This window comes from Rhynchophorus ferrugineus, unplaced genomic scaffold (genome assembly GCF_030347505.1).
Source record: "Rhynchophorus ferrugineus isolate W39M unplaced genomic scaffold, kcgeb_rfMv2 rfM1, whole genome shotgun sequence".
NCBI lineage: Eukaryota > Metazoa > Arthropoda > Insecta > Coleoptera > Curculionidae > Rhynchophorus > Rhynchophorus ferrugineus.
Window position 1 is genome coordinate 79,421,835 of NW_027472580.1, and position 19,836 is coordinate 79,441,670.

The following is a 19,836-nucleotide window of genomic DNA, read 5'->3' on the forward strand; positions in this document are numbered from 1 at the left end:
TAGTCCTTCGGATAAAACAGGTAATGAATGTCATAGATGACGTCATATATATATATAACCTAAGCAGTCTGTAAATCTTGTAAAATTCGTTTTAAACTTGGAGCGAATTTTTCATTCTCATTTTACTAGTCAAAGTCTCCTAGTTAAAAAAAATGCTGTCTGATGCGTCGGAACACGTAACTGAGTTAGTCAAGACAAAACTAAAACACTAGTGATAATAATTAGACGGAAAATGTTGTAAATCAAAATTCTAAGTTAATGTGGCAACATTGCGATGTGCTAACGTTATACATTTTGATGACGTGCATTGGCTATTGGATAGACTATACCTCTCGATCGCTTGTAAATGGCAACGCCGCAAAATCAGGCGAAAATTGCCGGCACTTTAGACACTCATTCCTTTCGTTGTTTGACTTGAAATCTACTGCCGAAGTCCATCAAGCACTAGAAACGTATTATTATGTTGGTCGTTAATTGTCGATCTTCATTCCAATAATTTAAATGTGGCAATTCAATAATAAACAACATTATGGAGAACAGAAAATGTTCAGACAATGAAGTGCAAAACTTATTGGACAAAAACTAATCTAAAACACTCAAAGAACTTTTAGGCAACTCAGCAGTTGATGAATCAAATGTTTCCAGGCGTTTACTTGGGATTGAAAGGATTCAAAATGAGAAAATATGGCCACCGCACCAAGAGATATCGAAACGGAATGTCCATGGCAATCCAAGTCTTGCTGTAGATATGATAGAATCAGCAAGTTGTAGTATATTACAAGCTGCTAAAAGCAAATTAAACCGTTGCTGTTTAACAGTGCATTGTTGCAGCAAAAGCGAGTCATCGGAACAGAAGCAAAGTCATCCTCTTGCAACAAAAACAACTTGCTGAAAAAGTGCGATCACCGGCAAACCGACACCGTCCTTTCGACACTGCATCGTCATATTGCCAGATATGGCAAGATTGGAAAAAATTGGAGCAAAATATATTATTAAACTGTTCCTCGATAAGTGCTTTTTAAAGTGAAAATCGATCAAAAATACATGCAAGCCTAATATATCGTTACTTAAATTGAGTAACATTGTGAGTCTTTTAAATGCTCAGGTCCTAAATTTTAAAAAAACATACAATGAGCTACAAAAAACTAAACTTATTGTCTTGAAACTACAGGGAGCGGGTCATAAATAATAAAACAGAATGTCCTAAAAAAACTATTAATTTTATTTAGATTAGACTGCTAAGTACAACTAACACAACTGTATTAAAAAATCACAGATTAAAAAAAATGAAATATTTTTATAAACAGGAAAAAACCTACATCTAATCAAGAAGTATTTCAATTATTTTCGTATCGCAAACTAACTGAAAAAATACAAGAATACGTTTTCCTTAAAAGTTTTTTCGATAACTGAGGTATTTTTGTACTATATAATGAATTTATTATTACGATTATTGTTTGCATCTCGGATCCAATTCGTTTCGTTAGAAAACGAACTCGGGCTGCAGTGAAATGCTACAGTTTTATTTACTCTTCTTGATTATATTCGTTAAGATAACCATAGCTATATCAAACACAAGTTTATGTAAGTATACATATATATACAAAAGAAATACTTTTCCCGATATGAAAATATTAGAAAAAAATGCTATTTATTCTAGGTTTTGTAAAAGGCCTAAATTATCCAGTCACATTTTTCTTTTCACATATACGTTATAAGATGTTTTGGTCCCAAATTATATCGAAAAACTATGACTCAAAATTTTAATATGCCAGACATGAACGATAGAATGTGACAACTGAGAACCGAAATAAAACACGGACATTGTGTAAAATAAACATTTATTTTAAACTGATATATAAGTTAGAGAACAGAAGTCTATTGTAAAAGGTTTTGCAGTCTGATTATCGTTATAATTTGAGACCAAAATAAAAACAAAATACTCAATACAGTTGGCAACTTTGATTGATCCGAGTATTGATAGGAAATTTATTTTGTCAAGTAGATTTTCTAACGCGATTAAGTGAAGAATCTGAGAAGGCCCTGACAAAATAGGTCTTAATGGATTATTTCGCTAGAACAAAAAAAATCAAAATCGGTAGAAAATTTATCAAAGTTGTCAACCAAACACACATCTAAAATATTATAAGTGCTTTTTCTATCTTCCATTGATCTCCCATCAATCGAGCCTACAATAGAAACAAACATAATCCGGCTTTAAAAATGTCCACCTTATTGGCACTCACTTAATCACTTAATTGAAAAAATCTTTATATATATATTTTATAATAATATAGCAATTATTATAAAAGGGAAACTTGGCCGAAACTGAGACTCAACTATTTGTTGCACAGCAGGAGGCGCCACAGTAGATCTCTGAAGATCTCCAATTGCGACTGCGCTGCTGTATTGGTCAAATCCAAGTTATCGATCATTAATTTTTAGTAAAAGTTCACAAAACAAAACAGAACATAGCGAGAAAGGAAGTTGGGGGGAAATAGGTCCTGGGGGTAAAAAACCTACAACAAAAACTGAAGGCTTCTAAGTAATGTATAAATAGGGAGGAAATGGCGGGGAGGATAGGGCTAAACCGGATATTACTTCAATATAACTTGCGTATTTCCGTTATAAAAAAAATTGCAAAACCCAGGAATGCTCTATCCTTAGTGTCAATCACGTAGGAGCTGTAGATTCGTTGTTACTGAAGAGAGAAATTGTTGTGTTGGAATAAAATTTAAAAAATTTGAATCAATATGAATAGAAAGAAATTATGCGCTGCATCTGAGGTAGAAAAGGTCTCGTGAATTATGTTATATTTTTCCTGTTAAGTGTTGCTGGTAATAAAGACTCCTAGGGATTGACAACGACAAGAACAGAGCATCAAAAAGTTTGCAGATTGAACTCCCTAACAATAGGTGATACCGCTATCGGGCGCCTGCGAAATAGGACGCACTCTAGTAAACGAACGCTTTGAGTGTCTATGTATACTTGTACAGGGACAAAGGGAGCCTCGGCTACAACCACCTAACGGCGGTAGGTGTTGTTGGAACCGCCGCGGTTCGCCGGACCTCCGCTTCTGTTGTATCCGACGCGATCACCCTGGCTACGGTTTCGATCGCCTGGGCCACCTTGTTGACCGCCCCTTGGTCCACCAGACCCCAGGCTTCTTCTCTGCATGTCACCTCTGCCACCACCAGGTCTACTGTTATCCTGCCCCGGTCGACCACCGCTATTACCGCCATATGGCGGTCTACCGCCGTCCCGTTCCTTGTTCTTCTTCTCCTCAACGTTCAACATAGTTGCATTCGAATTTTTTGGGTAGAAAATAGGCTGAAATATAAAATAATATACATGTGAATGAATATATCCAATATGGATTTACACCTAATTACTATGATTTTTTGCTTAATAATTATACACATTTTATACCTTAGCAGCTAGACAATTTGTTATGCTTTGTGAATTCTCATAGGTTATGAACCCATAATTTGGTGGAGCCCTACCGCCTTGACCAGGCTTAGCTCCAGCAGGAGCTTGCTTGCTATGCACCTTCAAATCCACAATGGGTCCAAATTCACTGAATATTTCACGAAGTTCCTCTTCTGTAGCTGCGTGCGGCAAATTACCTAGAAACAGCTGATGAGCATCAGAAGCTGGACCAAATGTCGACGACTGCGACCTGCGCCTATCATCTATATAAACAGATTCATTTTAATGTCTCATAACAACAATTAATAAAAACACATTACCATCGTCTGCTGTTCTGGGTCCTCTATTCTGTGGAGGGCCGCTTCTAGGTGGCTGGCCGCCAGCAGGACGTGGGCCACCTGGTCTTGAAGTACCATTCGTAGGAACAGGTCCTCGATTAGTCATAGTGGGTGGTGATTGTGGACGATACGAATTCACAGAGTAGGCTGGTTGAGTGGGTCCCGACGAAACTGACTTCAAAAGGTTGGCATAAGTTTTAGGCTCGTTGGAAGCTGGCTCTTGCGGGACATCCTGTTCTGGTTCGATTTCAGCTACGTCTGCATAACCTCCATCGAGTGGTTCGTCAACTTGTTCCTCAGGTTCTTGAGATGGTTCTTCAATGGGTACCGGCACTGCGGGATTTATCGGTTGTGTCGCCATACTTGGCTGTTGCGTTTGCATTAAGGGTTGTTGAACAGGTGGAATATGTCCACTCAAGGGTTGACCTATTTAAATAGTTCAATTAATATCTACCACTAATATTTATTGGTTGTAGAACGTATATATTTTACCTGGTAAAACGCCCAAATCTTCCGGATGTCCATTAAGTGTAGCTTGTTGTGGGGGCTGTCCCATTTGAGCTTGTTGTGGAGGAAGAACATGTGGTATTGGAACAGGAGCTTGGTGAGGTGCAGCAGTAGGTGGTTGGGCCATTGGTGGGACTGGAGCTCCAGTAGGAGGCACTGCGCCTCCATAGAATGGCGGTAAACCAGGGGCGGGAGCAATAGGTTGGCCTAAGGGAGGCTGTGGTTCATTCAATGGCGGGCGTTCATGTATATCCTCTTCAGGTTCTGATCTGCCATCTCCATCACACTCCTCATCGGAAATGATCTCATCCTAATTAAATAAAGTGCTAATAAATAACAATATACAAGAAATTATTTTCATATATACCTGATAACGGAAGATATCATTATGAACATAGTACTTTTTTGGACTTTGTGATGCCAAAACAAATGTTTGAGTGAATCGACGCATAGGTTGACCAGCATTGGATAGCTCACCAGTTACTTGAACCACTACACCACTGCCCAAGGTAGACTGAGAATCGACCTGATAATATATTTTTAAATTAACATTCAAACTTTGGAACTTCACATACAATTTTTTATATTTATTATGGACCCATCAACTTGGGTGTTTCAGCATTAAAAATTGTAAATATATATATTATGGTATATTAAAATAAGCAAAAGAAATGTTTGCAACAAACCTGAGTAATTTTTGCATGACAATCACGAAAATTCAATTGTTGAATTTTTTGGTGAATCTGCTTTTGACCCACAACAGGAATGGTTTCACGATTTGGTGGGTCTAATCCTCCATGAATAAAAGATGACTGATGATTGTAAAACCTAAAAGATAAAAATTTGTATATGATACAAAAACATATATATCATTGTCCTTTTAGAAAATAAAAATACCTATCAAATTACATCGATTAATATACAAATATTAAATCGTGATCTAAATATAATAATTGACAGAAATATAACCAATGAAAATTTAACGTAGAGTTGAAAATATCGCATAAATTAAAAATTTTAGTATATGAACATTTGAAAATACGAATTTTTATTCATATATTAAAGCTGTTATTGCCAGAAAAAAGTAAGTTCAAATATAATTACAAATTATGAAGAATCGAAACATTTCAAACAAAAATATATATCATAAAAAATACCTGTGCAAATGGGTAGGCGCCTTGTTGAGTAGTGTGTAATATTGTCTGACGAATTCTCGTCCAACGCTTTGTGGTGATGGGGGATCCTCCATTACCATTCCTATGGATTTATTAAGGTAAAGAGATGGGTATACAATAAATTATACCTGAAACAATTAACTTCAATAGTACAAATATTACAAATAACAATGTATACAAAACAATTCATAAATTAATACAAACTCGAATTATGTTTTATAAAAATAACAATAGCTTCTAAGAATACTTCAATCTTATCCAAAAATGAGTCATAAGTAGCAAAATAAATGTGCTAATTATCAAATATCTCGAAACTTTTTTTGTTAACAAAACTCTAGAATTATTTTCTTATGATTTTGTGAAATACGGATTAAGACAAACATTAATACATTCCTATCAAATTTTTAACTACAACATCGATAAAATGAAAACGTAAATTACATGTGAGTTATAAAGTTTCGAGCACATTTACAAAACACGATTGCTAAATGTGATAAGGTTTTTCGTCTTTAAACCTACAAACAAAGGGGGATTCCGTTTGGAATCGCACGTGTAACTTCCCAGACAAAAATAGAAATAAACAATGTTTGCGCCAGAGGGTTCAGCGGCCCACGACGCCAGAATAAGCATGAAATTAACCAAAAATACCGCAAGGGTTTCCGAAACGACAGTGGCTTTTCCAATAATTCCCACGCTCTCTCTCCATGTCGTTTCGGATAACCGGCTTGGATAAAAAACGGACATGTCAAACAAAAGCAAAAATTACTTACCTTTGTAGATTGATGGGAAATCAATGGAATTCAGAGCTTCTTGTTAAACTTTCTAGGCTTACGTTACGGTAAATATGCAAGTTATTTAGTTATTAAAGTGAAAATGTACGTACTTCGAACTTAGGGTGTAAACTTGATTAAATTGGCAAGTCGAAGTGGTTCACGCTACCGCCGTCTAAACTGTTCGGCGCTTCCCAAGGTCGACTATTTAATCTCGAAACCCAAGAATCAAGTTACCAATCGCATGCGCAACCGGAAATGACATCACTACGAAAATCTGTCAATGGGATATATCGAAGTAGGGATGTTAAAAAATATCGGTATATATCCAAATCGATATTTTTTTGATCGATATATTATATCGATATTTAGGTTAGCCAATATTTTTGGATACGTTTTCAAAAGAAATATTTAAAATGTCGTTTTAAAAACGTTTTAATTCTTTTTAACAAACGTGTTTAGATAAACAAATGAAGAAAGTATCGCTATACTCTTGGCCCCATATATCATTTTTTTCTTAAAAATATTGACACACTTTTTAAAATATTGATATTTTTCTGGTTGTTGTAAAAATATTTTCGACTTCATTTATCTCCGATATATTGAAATATTATTTTCTTATTGGCCGACATCTCTAGATCAGAGTAAAACAAAAACAATCTATTCTGTAGATATAGCATCAAGTTTGTTTAATTCAGGATACAAATTATCAAGTAAAATCATATTAACAATATTTACCAAATGAATATGAATGGGCACAATATCTTATCCCATTAGGATTATTAATTTAATAGTAAACAAATTATATCCAGCAGTAGTTCTAACGAACATTTCAAATATGATTGAAATTTGAATTTAAATATGACGGATTTTAACGAACAAATTAAGACTGTTAATATCGGTTTGTGGTCAAAATTTTTTCAACAAGGTTACCTCAACTAATATAAATTGTACTTATCTCTAGCCTATGACAAAACAGTAGAATTTTCATGTTAATTGGAATAGCGGTAAAAATGAACCCTGATCTTGTACATGGGGCTGAAGTGCCAGTTCTCTCATATCTAATTCCTTTTGAAGAGGAATTTAAAAGGATACAAATTATATATTCAAAGGTAATATATATTAAGTAGGAAGTTAATAAAGTATGTATTATCTCGTTTATTAGAAACCCAGCATTGCTTCAGATTGTGAGGATATACAAGTTCCTATACAAACAACTAGCCAATTTGATAATTCTTTAAATGAATGTGATTTAACTGGAGATCCATTAAAAGTAGATCTTGGTGGAAATGATGACTCCGTCATTATTAAAGAGGAAGAAGTTATAAACAGTTGGTCCACAGATGAAGCTAAATATTGTCCTTTATCAGTTACAGAAGCAAGGTAGACTGCTTACTTTGTGGCATTATTAAATAATTAATATAATTATTTTTTAAAGGACGGAGCTTAACAATATATTAAAAAACACAAAGAATGAAAGTGAACAAGCATTGCCATGTTATGCAATATGTGATGGAAAAGATCCTCATCATACGGTTCTGTTAGGCTGTCATGGGCATAGTTTCACAAGCTATTGCTTGCAAATATTAGATATAATTTCTAAAAATGATGCTGTTACTGAACTGGATAATATGATTAAATATCACAAAAAAGCTTGTAGCAATAATTCAGTGAAGGTATTCTTGCATTATTTTAATTCTGTTTGTTTATTAAATATTTTTTTAGATTAATTATGTTTCTAAAATGGATTACAATATTTATGGTAGAAATTTAAAAAAATTATCAAATCAAAATGCTTCTATGAGAAATTTTGATTATCACGCTAGTGTGTCAGTTAATATTAATTGCAATGAATGTATCTTCAACATGAATGATGGAAGAAATGCTAATATAATGATGGTAGGTCTAAGATAATACCTTGCATCTAAAGTAGGCAGTAAAAATGATCTTTTTAGAATTTACAATTGGTTGCTGGTCATCGATTATTGTCAATGAATTTTTTATGGCAAGAAATGCATCTTTTACAATCATATCTAGATATATTATTAGACTGGTAAGACATTCTTTGAGTTGGTTGGTATATATATTACATAGCAGTTTTTCAAGTGATGTCCTCGATAATACTATCTTGTGTAAGAATCCTTTAGAATCAGATGAGATATTAAGAAGAATAGAAAAATTAGTTGATAAGCGTTTCTTGAGATATTCATCAGAAAAAACTGAATCAATTGATTTAGAACATCTTAGAGAAGGAGATCTGGATTTCCTAGATGAGTTATGGAATATTCTTAAATGTAAGTTATTCTTACTTTCAACTTACTATGTTCTATTCAAATTATCAGTTTAAATCATCAATGCTTTTTAGATTGCGACAATGCATCAACCTTAAGAAATAGTTTGCATTTTTTATTTGAGGAAATTACAGCATCTAATAACAGAAGTATGATGGTGAGGCATTACAAAATTATATTAACATATAGACATATTTCTAATATCATTTTAGATCAGGGACAAAACTTCAAATATAGCTCAATTAATTGAAGGTATTTTAACTGGAAAGCTGATTTTATCTGCCATAACTTTTAATCAGTCAGTAGAATTACTTTTTGAATTAGGTGCTCACAAGTTAAAACATGATTTTCAAGCAATCTTAAATCAATTCTCATCAACTGTTAGAACAAATATTGATAAAATTTGGAAGTAAGTTACATATTTGTGGACTTAAAATTTCGAACTAGAGTTTATTTTGTAGGAGTTTATTTCAAATGTCGCATCTCTCTCAAGCTAAAAGCAGAACAACTAGAGTCACGCAAAGTATACAGCACTCTCATTTTGATATGAAAATAAAACAACTAGCATACTTAAGTCAAATGTATGTTGGTGCCGAATTTATTTACATAGTTAAGGAACAAGTATGATCAAAGGTTTTTTTTTAAGTATTATCTCAAAAATGATTAAGTCTTATAGGTAACATTGCAAGAAAACACTTTTTACTATTTCTGTGAATGCATCGAAAAGGAATTTATTCATAATTCTACAAAGTACATTGATTTCATGGAAATATTTCAAAGCCCCCTGTGTGAAATGAGTCTGCAACTAGATTCAAGAAATATTGGCATCATTCAAAAGTATAAGCTTCTTACTTTTATTACTATGAATTTATAGCATTAACCAATTTTAGTTTGTTACCTACAAACTGGACAATGCACATGAGCTCAAAGGTTGGCGGTACTACTATTATTACAACTTATAACTTAACGGAGTCTTCATTATTTCCCCCATGTGTTTATGATTATGGTATATTCTCTCAATTATTTTAGAATGATTTAAATATAATTTACTTCTTCAGATGTTCCTTCAAGTGAAGAGGTATACTTTATGTCAAGGATGAAAAAAATTAAAGGTATGTTCTAAAGATTTAGTATATCTTTTTTAGTATTTAGTATATATTAGTATATTTTTCTGTAAAGAAATTAATTTATGTTCAATTATAAATAACTGTTTCTACTTATATATAAAATATGTTAATGTTTAGTTTAAAAAATACTTGGCTGGAAAAATAAATTTCTTTGATTTGTTAAATTAATGGAGGTAGTTTGTTTTGTCTTCATCATTATATTAATGCTGGAATTGAAATTTAATCCTTAAATATCTTTAAATCCTTTCTTAACTATTTTTCTATCAATCTAGGTAAGCTACTTTTCTAGCATGCTTTTCCCATAACAAAATCACTTCAACTTCAAGTATAACACTTCATTATCTAAGAATAAAAAAAGTAATTGATAAACAGATTTCGAGGTCGAGAAAAATTAATTAATTAATTAACACATCCCAAGATCAGGATTTCCTAGATAAGCTATAGATAAACATTTATAATATTTCTGTTTGAGCTTTTATATTTATTTATGAAGTTATCTATATCTAAATTTTAAATTGGATCATATACGTTAATAAAATTTTCTTACCCTCTTGTTCATGATAAATTGACTTAAGCGTTAAAGCTAAAAAGAATTACATAGAAGAAAAATGAAGGCTGATCTTAAATAAGCTGATAAAAAAGGAACAAATAGGAATTCTTCCTTTAAATGTTTGCTTCATTAAATTAAACTAAATATCAAAGACAATTTTGCACATATGTAATGTTTTAAATTTGAGTGTAGCAAAAGTATAATCTGGTTTTATGATGTGAATATCATTATTTAAAACGGTTTTTCTTTATGTCTAGAAAAGTAACACTACATTTTAATGTAGTATGTCTTAATATCGTTTCGATGTAACGATTCGGGACGATCATTTCATGTGTAATCACACGTAAATTTGTTCGATTCTTTAAAATATCCATGCAGTTTACATTCAAGTGTGCTTTCGAACACTTTTGCCATTAACAAAATCAATTTTATTTCTAAGTGTAATAAGATTAGTAATAGTATAAGTTAGGAAAGTTCTAATTCTTTCCGAAACTAAATTTAAAGGCATAAGACTTTACATATTTTATATTTCCATTTCTCTCGCTGCTTAAATTAGCAAAATAAAATTGTATGACCTTTTTAAGTATAGTGTTAAAAATATATAAAACCAAATCTGCCTATAAAAGGACAAAGTTTAACATATTCCCATTTATACGCCTCTAGTCAATTTTTCAGCGAGTATCATTTAATATTTATTTTGTACTCTAGGGCCTATTCTACTATTTATTTTGAAGTATATAAGTCAATGGTGTTATATACCTCTAATTCCTACAATTTTTTTTATATAGTATATTTTTTGTTCATATTTCTTTAATGAGTATTGATATTATAGTTTCCCACGATAAACTACTTTCTTCAATGATATTGAGGACCTACCAAATGGTATTATTTCTTTTACTCAAATTAGCAAACATCATAAGACTCTAGCGTCCAATCTCACTCGATAAGAGAACTCTGTCCTAATGTTGAGATCATTCTTTGCATGGTTTACAAGCTTGTTAAGCCACAAATATTGTTTTAGTATTTCCCTTGATATTAATAGAGAACATCACCAGAAGACAATGAATATATGACCTAAGTACAAAAAAGCAGCAACTTGGCTTACGAAAACTCAGTGCTAACATAAGCTAACATAAGCACACAGTAATTTAACACTACATAAACAAAAAGTATACAAAACTCCGTAAATCTTTAATTAAAGTCCTAATTAGGTTGAATAAGTGAAAGACCTATCATAGAAAAGTACTATTTATTTCTTTATTTAAGAAAAAATGAACACAATTTTTTTATAATCAAAATGTCAAACATACTTAAAGAACTACATATCTAGATTAGGTCAAAGAACTAAAACAGAAATTGTACAAGGCACATGAAACAAATTATCCTTAACTGATAGAATTACAACTTTCTAATCTAATAGAAATGAAATCTTTCGATTACGGTCAAATATAGAAACATATGCATCGAATAACAGCAATATTTTTTCCTTTATATCCCATACCATTCTCCATGTGCTCAACAATCTTAAAACACATTATCGACACATACAAAACATTGTCTTAACATAATAGTTTAAAACTAGTTGGTTTTGTTAATTATTTTAAAATCTATGCCGGCTGCGAATGGCCTGCTCCTTTTTTACCAATCAGGGATTTGTGGATATGAGGAATGACACCACCACCAGCAATTGTGGCTTTGATAAGGCTATCCAATTCTTCATCTCCTCTGATAGCTAATTGCAAGTGGCGAGGGGTGATTCTTTTAACCTTCAGATCTTTACTGGCGTTTCCAGCCAACTCCAAAACCTAAAAAACATATTATATAAACAAATATAAAGCCATAAATATTAAAAAAAAAAAGTTTAAAACCTATATACTAAAAACAAGTCATGAAATGCCCATGTTTCAATGAATATAAAAAAGTGAACCATGTAACAGTTTCCCGCCAAAAATTTTGAAAAGGTATGATATCTACATTAATTGACAAAAAAAACATAATTATTAAGCTGACAAAAAAGATACCTCAGCAGTCAGATATTCCAGGATTGCGGCCGAGTAAACTGCTGCTGTAGCACCAACCCTTCCGTGACTGGTGGTACGGTTTTTAAGATGCCTGTGAATCCTACCTACTGGAAACTACAAAATAAACATAACCTCTATTATTTGTCAATAAAAAAAGTTGAAAAAAGCGCTTCCTAATTATATAGTAACATAATTTTGAAGTTAAAAATGGAGCCTACCTGCAATCCAGCACGAGCCGAACGCGATACCGCCTTAGCTTTAGCTTTGCCGCTGTCTTTGCCTGCTTTACCGCCGGCCTAAAAATAGGGAAAAGTCGGGTTATTTTACATGATATGGCGATGAAAATATGTTCTAACAATGCCAAATATGTTGCACTATTAAACATCGAAAGAAAAATTGAAAAAACTCATTTATTTCGTCCAAAACTTACCATTTTTTATTATAAAAATTTCCAGATCACTGCCAACTAAACGACAAAACCCGAATAAAACCGTTGGTTAACGTAAGCCCGCCAAACGACAAAATGACCAAACTGCGATTGCGTATATCGTACACGTGACTGATCATAACCAATAGACACTGTTAAACCATTATGGTAGGAGACAGCTCTATTGATTGGGCGGAAAACGACGCTTGCTAAGCGTGGCTTCGACCTTGAATATTTGGAATTTTGGAGGGAAAATGTTTTTAAAATGTTATAATTTTCAATAATGTTTTAATTATCTTTAACCATATATATATATATATATATATATATATATATATATATATATATATATATATATATATATATATATATATAATTAATATAGTTATAATTTTCAATTAATAAAATTAATATAACTAGTTTTGTAAATAATTAATAATCTTGATCGATAAAAGATTAGATGTCCAAATATATATATATATATATATATATATATATATATATATATATATATATATATATATATGTATATATATATGTATAAATATATATATATGGTTAAAGATAATTAAATAATAATATAACTAGTTTTGTAAATAATTAATAATCTTGATCGATAAAAGATTAGATGTCCAAATATTTTTTATTCTGTAGAATTTTGAAGGAGTAGTATTATATAATAAATTCAATATGTTCTTAGATAATATTCTATAATTCGTTTTAAAATGATAATATGATAGTTCTAAGTAGTTACTTTTTTGTTAAAAAACTTATTGATAATTTTAAGGTTACTCTATTTATATCAACAATTCTAGAAAATTTTAAGGTTAACCGATATTGCGTGTTTACAATAGGGTATTATAAGGTATACCTAAAGCAGTAACATTTGTCGAAATATATTTTATAGAAAACTGCTTTAAAGAATAAGAGTGCTTATTCAATTTAAAAATAAATTAAGTGTTTTGCAGCTGCTACTATTTTTATTATAAATGGCAGGTGACCAGATTTTGTTACAATGTTATAATAGAGGTTGTGGAGAGAAGTTTAACCCAAACAATAACGATGAAGGTAATATATGAAGTGTTGGTTTCTAATCAGTAATAGGTTTTTTAAGATCATCGTGTATTAATTTCTTTATACTAACTTATGTTGATAGATACATGCAGACATCATCCTGGTCAACCATTTTTCCATGATGCTTACAAAGGATGGTCATGTTGTAACAAAAAATGTACCGATTTTACTGAGTTCCTTAATATTAAAGGATGTACATTATCAAAACATTCAAATATAAAACCACCAGAACCAGAAAAACCCAAACAGGATATAGTTCCAGATGTAGAAGTAATTGAAGTTAAACCAATTGTTCCTCACTCAATAGAAAGGCCACCCTTTGATACTCCTATGGTAAATAACCTTTATGATTTACCTTAGTTTGTATCTTATTTATGTTTTTAGACTATTTTAACACCCAATATTGCACCATCATTACAACAACAACTAAATAACATAGAACAACCACCTAAAGATATAGTATCTAACAGAAATGAAATTGCTATTGGTACTAATTGCAAAAATGGAGGATGTACTCAATGTTATCAGGGTAACATATTTTATAATAGGACAGAATGTTTTAATTTTTAAATTAAACTATATTTATTAATAACTAATATTTAATTTAAACTTTAAATATTTCAGGGCCTGAATCAAATAGTTCATTTTGCTTGCATCATCCCGGGATACCAATTTTTCATGAAGGATTAAAATTCTGGTCATGTTGTCAGATAAAAACCACTGACTTTAATACATTCCTTAATCAAGAAGGGTGTAAAGAAGGTTCTCATGTTTGGAAAAAAGAAGAGGTTTGCTTAACATACATTTATAATTTCTAAACTTTCGAAAACCCTTCATTTTTAGGATGGAGACACTACAAAGGTTCAATGTAGATGGGACTATCATCAAACAGGGCCTTTTATGGTTATGTCAGTTTATGCAAAAGAATACAGCCCAAGCAAGAGTGTAATAAAAATTAACCCAATACGGGTTTATATAAATTTAATATTCCCTAAACAAAATAATGCTAGTTTTGAACTGGATATTGAACTTAGTGGGGTAACGTCTGTTTAAAACTCTAAAGAAAGGTTATTATATTATATTAAATTACAGATTGTGGCAATACCTGAGTGTAAAGCTACAATGTATGGTACAAAGGTCGAAATCAAGCTAAAGAAAGCTGAAGCTGGAAATTGGACAAAACTTGAAAGAAATATAGTGAAAAAAGGGCAAATGGAAGAGAAAGAGGACAAACAACAACCAATAACTCAGCGAATTGAGGCAGTTGATTTAAATGACCTCTAGACGATAAATAAATAGATATAATAGACTTATAAATAAAATTTATAAACTAAGAAAATGAGCATATAACTTGTGTTATAAATTAATAATTAGCTTTGTGTTAACATGTACCAAATTATTAATTGTCTTTTAACAAATATAGCTTTTATATGTGTATTGTTTGTTTAAATTGAATTTCCCTTATTCCCCCTTCCTCTTTAATAATTTCGTTTATGTTACCTACGTTTATGGGAAATCAAATTATAGCAACTACTTATTAAAATACCATACACCGCATTATTTTTCTCCTGTAGAGCACTTTTAACATTTGGTTTCGACTAAATTATAGCTGAGTAGATAAGGTATTCGCGTTTATAAGGAAGGTATTAGACGCGAGATGTACGCAATTTTTTTTCTTATTCATTATAGTTCTGTCTTCAATCGTATTTAATATACGGAAGGCTTTTAAAAAGAGATAAAAATGATCCTATAAACTTCTTAACTGATTTGAATGCTAATGACATCGTTATAAAATTGACTGATATAGATATTAAAGCTTCTAGTACTCTCTTAATTATCCTTACTCGCAATATGTTTAATTATTATTAAGAAATTCATCAATTAATTGTGAAAATTATGGACATTGAAAACGTCTTATATGAGCTTCTCAGCTATGCGAATTCCGAAATGTTCCCCGTCGAATAAAATACTCAGTCAACTGAGATTTGGTTGTTTTAGACGAGCTTAACGAGTTTTTCTTCAAAAATTACTACTGTACTGCTGGTTTAGATAATAAAACAACTACTCAGTCTATTTAATATAATTACAGAAACAAACCAATATTTTTACAAAAAATTGCTTAATTGGATTAAAATCGCAGAACATTGAATGTCAGTCTATTTTATGGTTAAAATTAGATCACACTTAGACAGAGATTAGACATGTACTTCTTGTGATAAAACATGAATTTACTGAATAAATATTTGCAGTTAAATGTTACTTGTTAATTACCATTCAGCTTATTATTAAGTGAAATCTAATTTAAATTAAATTTGGCTTAATAATAATTACAAAACAACGGGTTTATAAGGATAATGTTAATTCAAATCTCCCACTTTATCCTCTCAATGGTTAATATGGCGATTTTCATATTACTATGTAAAGTGTTATATATATATATTCTCTAATGTAAAAGCCGGTGGCAAAATATTTTAGAAATATTCTTAAACTGTATTTGTTTCCTTTAGTTTCTTAAATATTTCACTAATGTTTTATTCTAAATTTAGCATTTAAAAAGCAAAACATATATTAGCCAATTTTTGAATAAAGCTACTAAAGAAAAAAGAAGAGAATGCAAACATTACAATGTGTAAATGTTTTTGTTTCTTTAAAATTTTTTAGAGGTGCCCTGTGATTTAAAGTCGAAGTGGTTTCGTTCTTTTGTCGTAACATCATCTTATACATATATTCTTAATCAACAATGAACGACAGAAAAATACTGTCAATAAGATTCAATCAAGATCAAGGCAATGATTAAAAGTTATTTTAATTATTATAAATGTATATCAAACGTTTTTATTTTTAGGATGCTTTACGGCTTGTATGGAAAATGGAGTAAGAATTTACAATTTGGAACCTTTAGTAGAAAAATCACATTATGGTATTTAAATTCAAATGAGACTGTTATTAGTTTTATAAAGAATATATTTTTAGATGTTGAAACTGTTGGTAGTATATCAATTTGTGAGATGCTCTTTAGAACAAATATTATTGCGATGGTATCAGGTGGTTCCAGACCAAAAATTCCTGATAATATATTACATATATTTGATGACAGTAAAAAAAAAGCTGCATTGGAAATCAAATTTGCTTCATCAGTAAAAGCTGTGAGATTGAGAAGAGAAAAGTATAATGTTACTATATAATATAATATTGGATTACATTAGGTATATAATATTCTAGATTAATCGTAGTTTTGGCAAATCGAATTCATGTATTCGCAATATTTTATCCAACAAAGGAATTGTTTTCTGTTGAAACTAGAGATAATTCTAAAGGATTATGCGAGGTTAGCCCTTTGATTTCTTCACAGAAGCAAATATTGGTATTTCCAGGACATAAACTGGGTAGCGTACAATTTGTGGTAAGGAATAAGGGTTTATTTTAGTTAAATATTACAAAATGTATGCTTCAGGATCTTTCTAACACTGTACAAAGCTCTTCAACTGCTCCAATATATATACAAGCTCATAAAAATGAACTTGCTTATATCGCCATTAATCAGCAAGGTACACGAATTGCAACTGCTTCAGTTCAAGGTACATTAATTAGAGTGTGGGACACTACTACTAAAAATCAGCTAATAGAATTAAGAAGGGGTACAGACCCAGCAGCAATTCATTGGTATGTTTATTTAATTCTACAACTATAGTATTGCAGTCTAGTATGTTTTAGCATCAATTTCAGCAGAGATGCAGATTTTTTGTGTACATCTAGTGATAAAGGAACTGTACATATATTTGCTATAAAAGACACTAATTTGAATAAAAGAATGTCTAGGTAAGAATGAATTGTTAATATTAATTATCATAATTAATAATTTTAAATAATTTAATAAATTTTTAATGATAACAACTTATTTGAATAGCATACCACCCACAATTAGAGGGACATTAGGAAAATATGGTGATTCGCAATGGTCCTTAGCAACTTTTACAGTGTCAAGTGAATCTACTTGTATTTGTGCCTTTGGTCCTAACAATTCTATTTATGGTAATGAATGTAATATATTTTGTTATTAAATACTAAAACTTCATATTGCAGCACTTTGCCTGGATGGAACATTTCATAAATATGCTTTTAGCTTGGAAGGGATTTGCAACAGGGATGCCTATGATGTGTTCTTAGATGTCGATGATGATGATGAATTTTAGATTATACATTTTTATGTAAATAATTATCAATTTATTATAATATTTTTTTCAATTAAAACTATATTTACAATAAACTTTTTGTCTTTCTATTTAACTAATTATTTTATTTCTTCCTATCAAATGGATCAGTCCATACTTTCATATCTAAAATACAGATGATAGTTAAACCACATGCTCAGATATATATTATAGTTTTAACTTACTTCCTGGTTGTATATCTTCTTGATTTATGTTAGCTCTTGTTTTCTGTTGGATATTTTCTAAAACATACCAATACAATAAACAAGTTTGGTTTAAACTAAATCGCACCTCTTACTCCATTTATCTGGATTTATCATAGGGTCAATTATGATTGGATAAGAAGCTAAAGCAATACTAGCCACTAACCCACCTATTAGAGCAGCGTATTTCCAACCCACCAAAACAGTCATTTTTCTTTTAATAGGATAGAGTTTAAATTATACTTTGGTTTTTGATATCAATGATCCTAAATCACTACCGTTGGTTTATTTTGATATCCTTTTTAGGTTATCTAAGTTGTCAAGAAAATTTTGGTGTCCCCTAGATTTTGTGAAATATACTACTTTCAAGTGTCAAACAAATTAGGAGTATTGATTTTTATTTCGTGACTTTCCTCTGTTGCTTTGTACGAAAATAATAACAAAATGAATACTGCAATTAAACTTGATGTTGAGGATATGACAGCGACGGTAGTAAAGGCGCTACTTTTTCTTGGAGCTATATTTCAAATGGTCTGTCTCGGGGGGTGCATTTTTTTACCCGAATCAATTTCCGACAGTAGCTGGGGTCCCAGGGTTTGTAATAATATACTAAGGATATTAAGTGGCTTACAAAAACTGATTTTATTAATAGGAAAGCGAGGATGATAGTTCAGTTCATAGCACACCACAAAATACTCCCAGACGACCACATCATAGAAATAATCGTAAACAAGAAAAAAAGAAGAGACGATAAGTTTAAATTATAATCTATTAGACTGTAGAAATAATGTGTTATTGATGTATTTTCAATGTAATTAGATGTAGTCTAATGTTCAATTGAGATTTATTCAAGATTAATCTTTGTAAGATTTTTTGTTGAAAGATACTAGTATTATTGTAAATATGATTTGTATTCTACTGTGATGTTCTTGTTCAATTAGAGTTGGACAATTAATAATACTCATAACTCACTCCTTTAATTTGATTTTGAAAGCAGCTATTTATAAGATTTTTTACTTTAATAAAATTAAATGTAATTCAATAAAAGAGTAAAATATCAGGAAAATTTGTAAATATAAAGCCTTATTCTGAAACATTATGTACATTTCTATTTCTCCATTATTCTTTTTTTTCTGTGAGACATTTTACAAATACTCATTTTTTTGTTCATAACACCCTGTTTTAGAAGTCAGAAAAATGTTTTAATTAATAGTATGTATAAAAATTAAACTCTAATAACAAATATATCATTAAGTCAAATATATCAGTCAGTATAATACATCACAAGTGTCTTTAATAATCTATGAAAGTTATCCATTTGAAACTACTCCATTAAATAACATTATATATATCGCATATACTTTTTAAGATATTTTATTAACTTTAATATAGAACAACTATTACATATATATGTTAAATCATTTCCACTTTAAATAATGTATTTGGCTTCTTATGGTATTTATTATAATTAAATCAACATTCTATCAAAAATAATTTAATTGTGTAAAATATATTAGATATATACGTTGGGAATTCTATAAGCCGTCCAGTGTGTATATTTTTTTATCAATGAAGCAGTAGGTCCATAAGTCAAAAAATGAGTCTCAATGTTCTTCTGTTTCCATTTGTAAAAGTGCCAATCTCTTTTTTTTCATGCGTTTGGCTACTGTCGATAAGTTGACTCCCAAAGTTTTAGATAATTCTTGAAGTGTT

At 30.7% G+C, this 19,836-nt stretch overlaps 7 protein-coding genes across 10 annotated transcripts; 4 read left to right on the forward strand and 3 right to left on the reverse strand.

Moving 5' to 3' along the window:
- Positions 1 to 1,201: 1,201 nt before the first annotated feature.
- rin (ras GTPase-activating protein-binding protein 2) lies at positions 1,202 to 6,436 on the reverse strand. 2 transcript variants are annotated; one of them, XM_076394727.1, is made up of 8 exons: positions 6,220 to 6,436; positions 5,432 to 5,577; positions 4,961 to 5,102; positions 4,642 to 4,800; positions 4,260 to 4,584; positions 3,750 to 4,193; positions 3,430 to 3,692; positions 1,202 to 3,330 (listed from the first exon to the last, which is right to left on the reverse strand). In XM_076394727.1, the coding sequence occupies exons 2-8, from the start codon at positions 5,527 to 5,529 to the stop codon at positions 3,025 to 3,027; spliced, it is 1,737 nt and encodes a 578-aa protein (XP_076250842.1). In that variant the 5' UTR covers positions 5,530 to 5,577; positions 6,220 to 6,436; the 3' UTR covers positions 1,202 to 3,024. The 2 variants fall into 2 exon arrangements, with proteins under 2 accessions (XP_076250842.1, XP_076250833.1); XM_076394718.1 differs by having other exon boundaries at positions 5,432 to 5,531; positions 6,220 to 6,376.
- A 631-nt stretch (positions 6,437 to 7,067) lies between these two features.
- Zwilch (zwilch kinetochore protein) lies at positions 7,068 to 13,104 on the forward strand. Of its 2 annotated transcripts, XM_076394705.1 has the most exons (14): positions 7,068 to 7,120; positions 7,184 to 7,331; positions 7,385 to 7,602; positions 7,658 to 7,895; positions 7,945 to 8,118; positions 8,175 to 8,272; positions 8,326 to 8,513; positions 8,585 to 8,667; positions 8,723 to 8,919; positions 8,972 to 9,131; positions 9,187 to 9,347; positions 9,401 to 9,516; positions 9,569 to 9,622; positions 12,664 to 13,104. In XM_076394705.1, the coding sequence occupies exons 2-14, from the start codon at positions 7,209 to 7,211 to the stop codon at positions 12,765 to 12,767; spliced, it is 1,914 nt and encodes a 637-aa protein (XP_076250820.1). In that variant the 5' UTR covers positions 7,068 to 7,120; positions 7,184 to 7,208; the 3' UTR covers positions 12,768 to 13,104. The 2 variants fall into 2 exon arrangements, with proteins under 2 accessions (XP_076250820.1, XP_076250811.1); XM_076394696.1 differs by having other exon boundaries at positions 7,089 to 7,331.
- Positions 11,423 to 12,778, reverse strand: His2Av (Histone H2A variant). Its single transcript, XM_076394904.1, has 4 exons — positions 12,639 to 12,778; positions 12,427 to 12,504; positions 12,209 to 12,322; positions 11,423 to 11,992 (listed from the first exon to the last, which is right to left on the reverse strand). The coding sequence occupies exons 1-4, from the start codon at positions 12,639 to 12,641 to the stop codon at positions 11,795 to 11,797; spliced, it is 393 nt and encodes a 130-aa protein (XP_076251019.1). The 5' UTR covers positions 12,642 to 12,778; the 3' UTR covers positions 11,423 to 11,794.
- A 176-nt stretch (positions 13,105 to 13,280) lies between the features above and the next one.
- On the forward strand, positions 13,281 to 15,144 carry mora (cysteine and histidine rich domain containing protein). 2 transcript variants are annotated; one of them, XM_076394816.1, is made up of 6 exons: positions 13,281 to 13,703; positions 13,792 to 14,042; positions 14,094 to 14,238; positions 14,334 to 14,497; positions 14,553 to 14,747; positions 14,802 to 15,144. In XM_076394816.1, exons 1-6 carry the CDS (start codon positions 13,625 to 13,627, stop codon positions 14,991 to 14,993), a joined length of 1,026 nt encoding a protein of 341 aa, XP_076250931.1. In that variant the 5' UTR covers positions 13,281 to 13,624; the 3' UTR covers positions 14,994 to 15,144. The 2 variants fall into 2 exon arrangements, with proteins under 2 accessions (XP_076250931.1, XP_076250940.1); XM_076394825.1 differs by having other exon boundaries at positions 13,610 to 13,732.
- A 1,159-nt stretch (positions 15,145 to 16,303) lies between these two features.
- On the forward strand, positions 16,304 to 17,976 carry LOC143190492 (WD repeat domain phosphoinositide-interacting protein 4). The gene is made up of 8 exons (XM_076394802.1): positions 16,304 to 16,495; positions 16,555 to 16,629; positions 16,683 to 16,875; positions 16,932 to 17,112; positions 17,164 to 17,372; positions 17,424 to 17,528; positions 17,617 to 17,741; positions 17,793 to 17,976. The coding sequence occupies exons 1-8, from the start codon at positions 16,450 to 16,452 to the stop codon at positions 17,900 to 17,902; spliced, it is 1,044 nt and encodes a 347-aa protein (XP_076250917.1). The 5' UTR covers positions 16,304 to 16,449; the 3' UTR covers positions 17,903 to 17,976.
- On the reverse strand, positions 17,911 to 18,476 carry LOC143190555 (small integral membrane protein 20). The gene is made up of 3 exons (XM_076394930.1): positions 18,219 to 18,476; positions 18,106 to 18,162; positions 17,911 to 18,046 (listed from the first exon to the last, which is right to left on the reverse strand). Exons 1-3 carry the CDS (start codon positions 18,331 to 18,333, stop codon positions 18,006 to 18,008), a joined length of 213 nt encoding a protein of 70 aa, XP_076251045.1. The 5' UTR covers positions 18,334 to 18,476; the 3' UTR covers positions 17,911 to 18,005.
- LOC143190549 (uncharacterized) lies at positions 18,427 to 18,959 on the forward strand. The gene is made up of 2 exons (XM_076394916.1): positions 18,427 to 18,717; positions 18,776 to 18,959. The coding sequence occupies exons 1-2, from the start codon at positions 18,568 to 18,570 to the stop codon at positions 18,875 to 18,877; spliced, it is 252 nt and encodes an 83-aa protein (XP_076251031.1). The 5' UTR covers positions 18,427 to 18,567; the 3' UTR covers positions 18,878 to 18,959.
- The last annotated feature ends 877 nt before the right edge of the window (positions 18,960 to 19,836 follow it).